Here is a 12930-nt window from a genome sequence, read left to right on the forward strand (position 1 = left end):
GCTTTGGGGACCATATGCCTCCTCAGCTGGTGAGAACATCTCCAGGGTGGACAGAGAAAAGCCGGTGGCTCTGTGTAGCTATGCTGGTGTGGAGCAGCGGGGGAGCCCAGCAGGAGGGCAGCCCCCACCTGGGCACAGCTGATCTGCTGTGGGTGGCTGGGCTGACTTTGGCTGTGAGTCTTACACAGCAGCCTCCTTCCCTTGCCCATGCCCTATGCTGTTCAGGTGGCCCTGAGACCACAGTGCCAAGGGTTGCAGCCACAGAATGTCGGCACTGCTCAGTGCTCAGCTGAGTGAGTGGCTCGGCCAATTCCTCCATCTTCCAACTCTTCTTTTTTTCCCCTTCTTTTTGGCACCAGAGATTGAACTTAGGGGTGCTTAACCACTGAGCTACATCCCCAGCCTTTTTTATTTTTTGAGACATGATCTCACTAAATTGCTCAGGCTGGTTTTGAACCTTTGATCCTCCTGCCTGAGCCTCCCAAGCAGCTGGGATTACAGGTGTGCACTGACTCTTCTTTCTTAAGTCAGCAAGCAACAGAGGCCGCACTAAGGAGAAGAGTGGTCTGTGGTGGGAGGGCTCTGCCCAGGCGAAGGGCGCGTGTCGGTGGAGCCAGCTGCTGTAGCCTGAGATGCCTTCTTCTCACCCAGGGAGTTTCCTTTTCTTTTTTGTAAGAGAGAGCCAAAATAGTGGGCATGGCTTTGAGCACTGAAAGATGAAGGGAGACATCCAAAAGCAAACACAGAACCGAGTGCTGAGGACACGGACGCTGGCGAAGGCAGAGGCGGGGTCGCCTTGGGGTGGCCTTTCCTGGCTCCTGTTCTCTGGCAACGACTGTGCTTCTCCAGTTGACTGCGTTCAGCCACAGGCACTGCATTTCTACTTACTGTTTACATCCTCCCCAGCATACAGGTGGCTCTCAAATAAAAACAGGCACAGCGCGCCCCAGTGCTGAGCTGGCAGTGCCTGGAGAGGGTGAGACTCTGCTCACCTCAGCGGCTCTCGGGCCGTGTCCACGGCGTCTCCCTGCCGTGTGTGCTGCCGTTTCCAGCAGACCACCAGCCCCTCTCCTGTGTTTTTGACAAATATCTTTTTTTTTTTTTTTTGGTCACAAACACTGGAAAAAAGAATTCCTAACTGTGGTTTATAAAGATATTCTTCTTTTTACGTCTAGAAATCTTGCTTTTTGTTATTCATAACCAGAAATGCCAGTCACATACCACCTCTGCATCTGGGACCAACTGCTGGTATGAGCAGCTTGAGGTCCCCGGCCCAGCCACTCTGTGGGCAAGAGTGCCCGGCTGTGAGGTCAGGGGTGGGGGAGGCCATGAACTCTGCATCCCAAGCCGTGTGGGCTTGCGCCCTGGGCTGAGGCTGCCTGGCTCTCATCCCTGCTGGCCCTGGGGGCCTCCTGCTCACTGCCTCCATCGGGGGGCGGGGGGGGCCGCCTGCAGCCCAGACCTGCTCTTGGGAGCTCCCTCTGCCAGTCCTCCGCAGTGGCGGCAGCCTGCGGTCCTCAGTCGCTCAATGCCTCCACCCCATGGTGCAAACGAGGTGGTTAGCAAGGGGGTGGTTTCTGGCATCTGTTGCTAATTTGGGAGGTTTGGTGCAAATGGGACTGAAAGCAGTTCGGGATGGACTTGAAGACTGCTCCAAGGACCACGTGGAGATACTGGGTGAGGCCAGACCTGTATTTGTTTTCTGTTCCCAGGAAAGGACACCCTGTCAGCTAGGGAGACATGGACCCCCAGGGCTTAAGAAGCACTTGTACCTCCCCTCTGGAAACACCACAGTGCAGAGGTCATGCTCCCCAAAAAAGGCTGCCAGTAGCCAGGGCCTTGCTGACAGTCTCCCCTGGAGTGACCATGCCCATGGAAAGTGCAGTCCCAATAGCCCCTCTGCCCCGAGGCGCCCCTGTCCCCAAGCCAGGTCCTCCCTGCTCCCAGCTCCAGTCTGCACAAGCCTGCTGAAGGACTTAACTGCAAGGGGGGCACAGGGGTACTCTGGGTGTCAGCGGCGTGGGGGCTGTACAAGGCTGCACATGGGTCTGGCAGGTGGGCTGCTCACAGGGCACCCTCCTGGGCCTTCTGCTCACCATGGAGAACTGTGCGCATGCCCCGCCCTGCTGGCTGCTCTTACCCTTCTGGATGACCTGCTGCGCCTGCTTCCTGACGCGGGTGTTCCGCAGAAACCGCCATTCCCGCTCCTTGCGGATCTGGCTCTCCAGGTCGTGTTCTTCAGGGATCTTCAATGACAGAAAACATCCAATTACACTCAGCAACTTGGAAACGGTCACTGTGCAGATGAGAAGGATGTCTTTCCCAGAAGAGGCAGCTCAGGGCCACGCCTGCAGGGTGCTCTCCATCCACGCCTGGGCTGGGTGACCCTCTAGCCAAGCTGGCTGAGGGCATGGCTAACAGCTGCAGGGTGCAAGCTGAGACCCAGGAAGTGCCTCCCAGCCTGCGCCAGGCCAGAGGCCACGCTGGCTTGGACCATAAGACCATCCATGCGGTGTGGGAGTGTTCTGCACCCCACACCCAGGGTGGACCCGCTGGTTCCTAGCCAGAAATCCAGTTGGGAAGTCCTCCAAGATAGGCGTTAAGTAAAGGAGATCAAAGCCTGTTTCCTCCTGGCTCAGGGAGCAGAGGCAGGACCTCCCACAGCAGCCAGGGCCAGTCAGGACGGCCATGCGGGTCAAGAGCACATGTGTGTCATTCTAAAAGCTGCTCCTGAGGAGAAGTTCGAGGATAAAGGCCACTGAGCAAGACGGCCAGGCTTGTGTCCCTGTGTGCATGGCCCAGCAGTTGGAAAGCCACACACAGAGAACACAGGAGGCTTGGTGGCTCTCGATGACCACGCGGCAGCTCTCTCTGCCTGGCGTCCCTGTGTGGGCAGGCGGCCCACGGCTTGTTCTCCAGCATTTTATCACCATGTTTCTTTTTCTTCTTAAAAATCCAAAACATAAACCCAACAAAAAAAGCAACAACAAAAAGGAGGACATCCAAACCCAGCAACAGGAAGAGGTACCCAGGGCTCCCTGGCTCGGGCCGGCCGAGGAACGGCCCCAGGATGGCAGGGGTGGGTTGTGGATTCATAACAGTGGGTTTCTTTTATGACAATCCAGAGCTTATTCGGAAAAAAAAAAAAAATAACAAATGACCAGATATGTAGAGCAATAACAAGGAAAAACCTGGAAAACGAGTGAAGCCCGTGCAGAGGCGGCGAGGAGCGGCTCCGCGATGCAGCTCTCGTTTCTCCAGGAGCAAACTGGAGAAGGAGGTCTAGTAGGTGCTGCGCGGGCGGACCTGAGGGGACCGAGTTCCAGGCCCCTGACCAGCTCTCTGTGGTGGGGGCACCTGGAGTGCATCTGAGGTGGCCAGGCCATCTCCAACCAGTGGCATGGAGAGTCTCCAGGCCCCAGAATGCAGCTTCCCCCGGGCGAGCCCTCAGAGGGGAGCCTGCAGGCCCACAGATGGAGGGTAAGAAAGGACAGAGGAGGTGCAGGGAGAGGCAGGGTGACGGTGGGTGGGCAGAGAGATGGGAGGCGACAGAGGGCGCTCTGAGGACAGTGGCACCAACTGCTGGGGACTCTTCAGGACAGAAAAGAGGAAGTTGGCCAAGAGATTATTGTCCTTTGTGGTGGTTCTTAATCCCTGCTGTCCCTCTTCCTCTGTGTCCCTCTGGGAGAAAGCGCTCTGGTAAACAGGAGTGGAGGAGCAATGTCCCCCACCCCTCAGAGCTCCTGGGGGCTGTGGGTGGCGGAACAGTGCTACGTGATTAGGATCATGACACCGCCGACTTTGGCACCTCTTGGCTTCTTCTCAGACAGAAACCAATTACAGTTCCGCAGCCTCCCACGGAGGTGCGACAGCTGAAAGCCAGGAAGCCAGCTCCTTTCCGGTTGCAAAAAATGGGAAAACCAAATAGAAACCCTTGGGCTTGTGATCTGAGGAAGATGAGGGGTCCCAGAAGGCTGTGGGGCAGCAACCGGGGGCATGTCACAAAAGGGTCCTGGCAGGAGAACCTGCACATCTTGGAGCTGGGTCTCATTTTCAGACCTTTGCATTTAAAAAGGCTCAAGGGCTGGGGTTGTGGCTCAGTGGCAGAGTGCTTGCCTCCTACGTGTGAGGCACTGGGTTCGATTCCTAGCACCACATATAAATAAGCAAATAAAACAAAGGTTCATCAACAACCAAAAATATTAGGAAAAAAAAAAAAAAAAAAAGGCTCAAGGGGTGAGGGGTCAATTCAGAACAGGAACAGGACTGTGGAGAGTGGCGAGGCTCGGGTAAAGCTCAGGGGAGAGGAACCTGCTGGAAGGACACTGGTGCTTTTCCAGGGGCTGAGCCCCAGGTCGACACAGCAGACATGGGGGAGCACGTGACCCAGTTCCAACCCTTCATCCTTTACAAGAAGCCACACAGTGTGTTTGTAGCTGTAGCAGGCAGCAGTGCCCACTGACTCCACGTCCTGCCTGAGCCCCCTCCAGGAGCACTGCTGGAGGGGGCCTGTCGGACCCCTGGAGTGCAGGACGTCTATACCCAACAAGGGCCCTGACCTCACTGGCTATGCTTTTCCTTAAGTATGCCATTGCGTAAGAGAAGAGAGCGCCTACCCCCTAGAGTGCAGCTCACAGAGATCCAATGCACCTTCTCTAGACAGTTGTGGGTTTTGCAAATGCCAGGATCCTAGAACCACCCGCTGCTCAGGACAGAGACAGTTCCTGCATCCCTAACGAGACCTCCCTTCAGCCCCAGGCCCTGGCAACCCCTGGCCTGATTTCCAAACCCTGTTGTGCCTGTTCCGGGAGCCCTGTGAAGGGACCACTCCATTGGGACCTGTGATGGCCCTGCTGCTGTGCGTACCAGCAGCCCTCTGGGACTCTCTGCTGACTGGTGGCCCTCGCATGGCTGTGTTGGCTCCTCTGTCTGCCGGGGGTGCGCGTCTGAGTTGCTTCTAGCTTTGGTGACAATGTACATGGCCACTGTGAGATCCACATGTAGGTTTCTGCATGAACTTCTTAGGTTCCTCTGTGGGTTGCTGGGGTGTGCTCCTAACTTTATGAGAAGCAGCCAAATGTCCCCCAAGTGCCTACACACCCGTGTTGGCCAAGAAGGGGCACGCCAGTGGCTTCCCATCCCTGGCTAGTCCAATCTTGCCTCGAGTGCAGGTCAGTCCTGCGGTGGTCCTCCGTGTGATCATCTGCCACTTGTGTGTCTCACCTGGGCAAGGGCCATGCAAGTCTTTCGCCACCATTCTTTAACTGGGCTGCGTTTTCCCAATTGTGGGATTCTGAGAGTTCTTATGCATACCACATGCAAGTCTGTGTCAGACACATGCTTGGCAGTTTTCAGTCACTGCCTGTCTTTCCTTTTCTCAATGGTATGTTTCAAAGCTAGTGTCTGATTTTGATGCAGTTCAATGTGCCACTAGACCGTGTGGCTTATGCCTCCTGTATCTTAATGCAAAGTCAGGAAGGTTCTCTTGTTCCTTCTAGAGGTTCTAAGGTCAGGAGTCTTGCAGTTGGGGTGTTCACTTTGTGTAGCTGGTGTGCAGGGGTGAAGTGTGGAGCGAAGCCCTTTCTTGGGACTATAGCACTGCTTGCTGAAAACTTCATTGAACGGCACTGTTTTCACACATTCCTTGAGAGTCAACTGAACATGTCTGTGCAGATCTACTTCTGGCCTCTCGGTTCTGTCCTGTTCATCTATGTGTCTGTTTCGCCCCAATCCCACACTGTCCTGATCAACTTTACACAGGGTCTTGATATCAGAGTGTGAAGCATCTAATTCTCCTTCAATTTCAAGGTTCTAAGGTTATTTTAGTTTCTTTGCTGTTTCCTACAGATTTCATAATAAGCTTGTCAATTTTTTAAAAATTTCATTAGAATGTCGACTGGGATGGCCTGCGTCTACCATCAGCCGAGGGAGTTCTGGCATCTCCACATCACCGTCTTCAGGTCCATGTACATGGTCCCCATTTATTCAGGTCTTCTCTGATTTCTTTCATCAGTGTTCATCAATTTTAGCATATGGATTTCCTTTTAAATCTCTACCTAGGTTTTTGTGGTGCTTTTACAAATGGTACTGTTTTGGAGCTTTTTGTAAGCAGTACTAGTTACTTCTTATAGAAATGCCATGGATCGTACCTAATGCCTGTATTCTGCAAACTTTTACTAAACTCACCACAGCTCCTTTTGTAGATTATCTGTAACTTTTTAGACACAAATAACATCTGAGAACAGAGAGGGTTCTTTCTACCCTTCCTATCTGCAAGCATGTGTTTCCTTCTATGCCTCCCTACCGTCCAGGACCTCTGGTAGGCTATTAAATGGTGGGATAAGATGGCCTGGCCTGGCCCCTGATTTTAGAGAATAAGCACCTAGTCCTGTGCTGAGAGTGCCCTGATGAGCGCTGCTGGGCAGGTGTCCTTTACTCCTAGCTGGTGAGTTCTTACCACGAATGGCTTGAGGTGACCCTGTGGCTCTTCTCCAGTCTCTGCTGAGCCAGCTATTACAAGCAACGCAAATCCAAATGCGGTGAGTGTCTTTGGGCAGATGTTAGTACACATGTATCTCAGAGGTTTTAAGTCCTCAGAGCAGGAGTGCTGGTTTTGAGAGCATGCCCACTGGCAAGTCTTTCTCTCCTCCTGTTTTGTTTTTTTTTTGGCAGCACAGGGGACTGAACCCAGGGTGCTCTACCACTGAGCTACACTACCAATCCTTTTAAAAACATGTGAGATGGGGTCTAGGTTGCCCAGGCAGGCCTCAACTTGCCCCGTCACTGGGATCACAGGCGTGCACCCCGTGTGGGCTCTTTCACGATTCTGACAGCCGTGGCCAAGTGCTGCTGTGGAGGCGGCGTGGCCCACATAGCCACAGCACCAGGGCACCTGTGGCCCTGCCCCTTTGTGAACCAACCTTGGGATAGAATCAATCTTTGAAATCTGCCAACTGAGAAAAAAAAAGTCATATTACTTTTATAATCAGAACAAAATTCAATAAATCTTTTTCTCTAAGCAGAGAGCAGACAGTTTTTAACTGGGCTCTGTGGTCCTGTGGTAGGCACGAGCTTTGACAGACCACGCTGCGGGGAGGAAAGCTGCCTCCTCAGCTGAAGGTGAGCCACGCCACAACAAGGTCCTCTGGTGGCACAGACCTGTAAGAAACTGATCCGAGTGGTGAGAGCCCGGCAGGAGCTGCCACGGGGGCCACGTCCTGGGTCCTCATCCCACTCGCCATCTGGACACCCTGGGCTGTCACCGTGGGCCACATCTTGTTCCCTGGTGAATGCTCAGTTCTGTACGCAGTCTGATGTAGTCTGGGGTTTGGGTTCCCCACTCCTCTTGATCCAATCTTGGCCTTAGAACTATTTTTATTTGGCTGGGGCTGCAGCTCAGTGGTGAAGCACTTGCCTAGCACGTGTGAGGCACTGGGTTTGATTCTCAGCACCGTGTATAAATAAATGAATAAAATAAAGGTCCATCAACAGCTAAATACACACACACACACACACACACAAAAGCCCTATTTTTAGTTTACCTGTGAAGAAGCAGGCAACTAAAAAAAGCTCTTAATGCATTTTATTACACAAACATGCCACTAGATGATGAATTAAATTAATAAAAAGAATGCCCAAAAGCCTACCATTCAGAGAAAGTAGAAAATATTCCTGTAAAAATCACAAGATAAAAAATGCCCCGCTCCCTCTTGTGCAGTCAGAAAGGTTTCTAATCCTTGTGAAGGAAAGCCACATTGGTCCCTAGCCCTAAGACTTTGGTTGCCAAGGTGTGATGGACACACTGACAATGAGGGTGACTGTGCTCTCAACCAGGACTGGACAGCGGTCATTTCAAGCTGCACCCACTGACAGCGTGTGTTCGCATACCTGGCAGGGTCAGAGGAAAACAGCGGCTTACTTATTCCACAACTACTGCCTGCTGCCTCTGAGTGGAGCAGGAGTCCTGAAGGGGCCCCTCAGCTACTCTCATCTGCAATGTCCAAGCCTCTGACCTCCCGTGGGAGGGAACTCAGACACTCCTGCAGCTGGTGATGGTCACAGGGTGGACACTGGCCTCAGGTGCACGGGAGCAGCGCTCAGCACTGCTGCGGGAAGCACTCCTGGCAGGACCAGTCGCTGTACAGCCCTCACTGCTGGGAACCTGCCCTGCCCTGCTGCTGCGCGCTGAGGCGGCCCCCGCTCCTTGGTGCCCAGGAGAAAAGCCAGCCCTTCGGAAAACGTCAGTTTATCCCAAGTTCAGGAGAAACATGCTCTGGGCACCTAGACCATTCCTCCTTCATCTTACGTCGATGATGGAGAAGAGGCATCATCCAAGCACTTCCTGAAGAGCTGCTCACTGCCTTCCAGAAATCACCACCACGGCCACCACGGCCACTACCACGGCCACCAAGGCCACCACATCCACCACCACCGTGCAGTAATAAGGGCAGGCCTCCAGGTCCTCAGCTGCCTTCCAGAAGTCGCCACCCCCCCAGGCCCGTTTCAGGAAGCCAACCTCTGCTACAGGTAAGCGTGCTGGCTTCTGAACTGTGCCACCATGGCTCTAAGGACGGCTCTCTGTCCACGCCGGGTCTAACTGGCTACCCTGCTTGCTCATGACTCGTGTGGGTGTTCACTCTGTAAGTTCCAGTGCCTGCTTTCTCCTTCCTGTCCTGCCTCTCACTTTCCCCGCTGCACATACCTGTGCTGATGGCCAAGGCGCTGAGCCAGACTGCCCCAGCCCGTGTGTCACTGCAGCACAGGCTGCACTTGCAGTCAGGGTGGGTTTCTCTAGGACCGCCCTGGACACAGGGCAGCTTCATGCTCAGGATAAACTGCAGAAGGCAGGAATGTGCGAGGCAGAAACCAGCTCAGCGCCTCCAGGCCATGCTGACCGGCCCTCTGGGAGCTCGCACTCAGGTGCCGCATGCACAGCAAGGGCTAGGTTTTGGCCTGCTTTTTTTCCCCAAAATTTTATCATGAGCATTTCCTTATGCCATTACTTACAAAGCTCACCAAACATGTACTTTTCAGCCATTCAACCTTACTGAACACTAAGTGGATCCCAGTTCCATTCCTGAGTGGCACAGGGACCTACTGCGTCTCTGATGATTTTCGTAAGGTAGCACCTGAGCAAACCAGCCGCAGGTTGAGGGGAACGGCTGCCGGGGGCTTCTGATGCTGACTGTGGAGCTTCTTTTTGGAACGACTCGGCCATTTTACACTCTCCGTTTAGAAATGGAATAGTGTACCCTGCTTCCCTCAGCAAGGGGCTCCAGGGGCTGGGGCTTTGCTGCCACCACAGGTGCTAATGGTGAGGCTGTAGTTTTTAAAAAATATTTTTTATTTTGATTTATTTGTTTTCTTTTATATGTGGTGCTGAGGATCGAACCTAGTGCCTCATGTGTGCTAGGCAAGCGCTCTACTGCTAAGCCACAACCCAGCCCCATGAGACTGTGTTTTAGGCATGTGCCAGGTCAACTGGGGTGAGAGGGGAGCAGTGTGGAGCTGGGCCAGTGCTGGCGCAGAAGCCAGGCAGGCATCTAGCTGGTCAGAGAACAAGATGCACCCTTCGTTCTCAGACGGCCACAGGAAGGAAGGGGAGAAGTCCAGGAATGTGCTCTATGCTCATGGGGACCGTCACACTGGAGGTCATGCTGTTGGTAGACCCTGTTCCTCCTGCGTGGGAAGGGGGCTTGAACCAACAGCCACAGAGCCACCGTGAACACAGGACACATCTATGCTATGGCTGGAGTTGAATCAGACTCCAAAGCTGGTCCTGAGGAACAAGCCCGAACGTGCTGGTACTGGTCCAGCTAGCGCGGTCTTAGCATCCCCAGAGTGGAATGTCATCAAGCATGGCCCTTGGAAGTTGTGTGGCCTTACCAATGAGGATGGAGTGACACCTGTGGCCTGGGACTGTGGCAAGGCAGCCTGCTCCTCCCTGAGAGGACAGGAGGGAAGCACCGCCTGCTCCTGGGGCTGTTCTGTCTTGCTGCTCAAGCACCCACCGTGACAGCAATGGGCACCACCTCCAAAGGCCACCAATGTGGCACGAAGGAGTCACAGAGGCCAGCAGCAAGGCTGGGGCAGCAGAGGGCCCCCCCTGGGCCAGGGGACAGGGGCAGGACAAGGATTTGGCTGCCAGGATCACTGGGAAAGAGTGGAGGGCAGGCTCTGGAACCGCCCGCGCTGGGGACGCACCTTCATGACAGGCTGTGCGAAGTAGCGGGCGCTCCAGTCGCAGAAGCCCGTCTGCATGGCAGCACAGACGAAGCTCTTGTGTCCAGCGGCATCATCGGCATCATCCGCGGTCTTCAGGGCATCAGGAAAGGGGAGGTTAGCCGGGAAAGGAAGGAGCAGTCTCACTGTCCCTCCCTCCCCACATGCCTGTGGGAGGTCCTGGCTAGGGACAGAGGTCATGGACAGCTGGGCATGACTGCTAGGGACGGGCCCACTGCCTCCCTCTCACTTGGGCATCCTGGTGACCAGGTATCCCTGACCGTCTGGACAGGAACTGGGGGTCTGGGTGGGAAGCAGGACCGGCATCTGCCCTGCTGCCCCTGGTTTGGCCAGCAGAGCCACGGCCCTTCTCCTGGGCCAACTCCCATGGCTGGCTTTGAGGGGCAGGTGGGCCTCGCATGGTTCATCAGTTCCTCAGTGCCTGGCCAGGGCTGCTCCCCTGGCTGAGCCCAGCTGGGTGTGGGTGGGCCGGGCTGCTGACCTCTGTGCCCTGATGCCAGGGGCCGCTATGAGCCCTGCGCTCTGGCTCTGTCCACCAGGTGCAGGGCGGCCCTGTGGGGAAGGCTGCAGCAGTCCCCTGGCGCCCCGGTGCTGGGGTGGGTTTAGGCCACTCACATCCCTCCTGGCACAGAGGAGCCTGGGTGGGGCCGTGAGAGGTGCCCACTTCCTGGAGAGCAGTGGCTTTGGCTCTGGTGAGCCCCAGGATGGGTCAGGTGGGGACCACCACGCTGCTGCACCTCTCTGCCCCCAGCTGGCATCAGGGCCCAGCCAGAAGGCTGAGCACTGACACGGAGAACTGCCGGTCACCACAAGGTAAGTCTGGGTCCAGGGCCAACCTGCAAGGCAGGGACTCTGGTGCCCCCTGGACAACAATGAGAGGGCCAGCTGCAGAGAGGTGCTCAGCACTGTGTGCGCCTGGGGCAGCCAGATGCCCTCAGCACGTCCTCCACACCCTTCTTTGGTCCTCCTGTCCTTGATGAGAAAGTGGCAAACAGCCTGGACAAGACAGGAGGCCTGGGTCAGCCACACTCCCATGGCTCTCAGCCTGGAGGGAAAGCACGGACTCACCCACCGGGTCTCCTTTCCGCTGAGGAAAGAGGAGCAGGGAGCTGTGTGTGGAGTAACTGAAGGTTCATGGGAAGCAGACGGCCCCCAGCACCACACCAGAGCAGCTGCCACCCGAGAGGAGGCGTCGCTGCTCACCCAACAAAGGGAACGGCAGGTCAGCTCACGGCTAGTGCTGTACTGTGGGGTCGCCAGGACTCGGGGACAAGATGGGGGAAACCAGGCTGAGGGCAGAGGGGCGCACAGCGAGAATGCCAGGACCCAAACCCGAGGCCTCGCCCTGCCCTGCCCACCAGAGGCCAAGCCCTCCACCCGGTCAGGATGCTCGGTGCTTGAGGTCAGAGCTACAGGAGGCACAGCCTTCTCACCTGATCTGGACCCCTGTCAAACATCTTCCGTGTCCGGGGGAACTGGTGGGAGTGAGGGGTGTACTGCGTCCCTGGGGGGCCCGTGGTGCCCGGGCGGCCTGAAGGCAGGTCCCGGCTGACTGGTTGCTTGGCCACATCATTGGTCAGGCTGCAGCTGCTGGTGCTGGATGCTGGCGGGGAGCCTCTGCATTGGGAGAAAAGCCGACGGTGAGCTTTATGGAGGGCCACCACTCGGCGACAAGACTCCCTGCCACAGATGCTGCTAACGTGGCGACTGCCGTCTTTGGGCAGCTGCTGGAGCAAGCACTTGCTGGACACGCACAGCAGAGAGGATGGGTGACTGAGCCCGGAGCAGGCCTGCTGGGGGGAGCCTGAGGTTGCTTGCGCCGGGGCAGTCAGGACCCCCACTGCCTCTGGGTGTGAACACTGCTCTGGTGTGGCAGGGCAGAGCCACTCTGCCGCCACCCACGTGGGGAACTAGATCCCTGGTGAGATCCCGAAGGCCAATAAATCAGGCTGAGTTCCTGTCTCAAGTCCTGCTATGTGCAGAACAAGGCTCCTGAGGCAGGGCTGCTTCTAGGAAGGGCTCAAGTGAGACAGATGTGGGGCGTGGGGGAGATGGAGGAAGGGAGGAGCCCGGGAGCAGGGAGGGGAGGGGAGGCAGAACACAGGGCAGCGAGGGGGTGAGAGAGAGGGGGGCTTAGCAGTGGCAGGGCGCTGGACCCTCAGCTGGCACAGAAGCTGGCCCCAGGCCACTTACCCGACCTGGTGGATGTGCATGCCCTTGTTGGTGGGGCTGGCCGGTGCCGACTGGGTCAGAGAGGAGGTGTCCAGGATGCGCTGGGGCCGGGCATTCACTGTGGCCTGAAAGAAAGGACGTGTGATGTGGGGGTCGAAAGGCAACAGCCTCTGATGCCACAGGCGCACGAGGTTGGTGGCTGTTTGTGTGTTGCTTCACGATGGTGGAAAAGGCTTTTGGCTGAGGAAATCTGAAACCCCAACAGAAGGCCCCCATCAGCCCCCAAGAGCAATGCCCCGGACCAAGAAAAGCTGATGCTCATCTAGAAATGGCGGGCTCCGCCTTGGGGGTCGGGGCAGGGCTGGGGAGTGGTCTGTATGACGTTCTTGAGGCAGACCGCGGGGCACCTTCAGGACCGTACACGGCCACCTCCGCCTCCTCCCTAGAGTCCACCAGCCCTTGTGCAGGAGCCGTGGGGGCTTTCAGGGCCAGGCAGGGCAATGAGGGTCAGGGAGC

The 12930-nt window shown here is 56.1% G+C and overlaps 1 protein-coding gene across 3 annotated transcripts in view; it reads right to left on the reverse strand.

Moving 5' to 3' along the window:
• Positions 1 to 12930, reverse strand: part of Rptor (regulatory associated protein of MTOR complex 1) — a 341575-nt gene that overhangs the window by 16421 nt on the left and 312224 nt on the right. For all 3 annotated transcript variants that reach the window (XM_048797491.1, XM_015504082.2, XM_048797493.1), the window contains 4 exons: positions 12436 to 12539; positions 11676 to 11859; positions 10204 to 10314; positions 2141 to 2246 (listed from right to left, as the gene is read on the reverse strand). In XM_048797491.1, coding sequence (XP_048653448.1) covers positions 2141 to 2246; positions 10204 to 10314; positions 11676 to 11859; positions 12436 to 12539 — 505 coding nt within the window. The remainder of the gene's footprint in view (positions 1 to 2140; positions 2247 to 10203; positions 10315 to 11675; positions 11860 to 12435; positions 12540 to 12930) is intronic.

Source organism: Marmota marmota, unplaced genomic scaffold (genome assembly GCF_001458135.2).
Source record: "Marmota marmota marmota unplaced genomic scaffold, marMar, whole genome shotgun sequence".
Taxonomy (NCBI): Eukaryota; Metazoa; Chordata; class Mammalia; order Rodentia; family Sciuridae; genus Marmota; species Marmota marmota.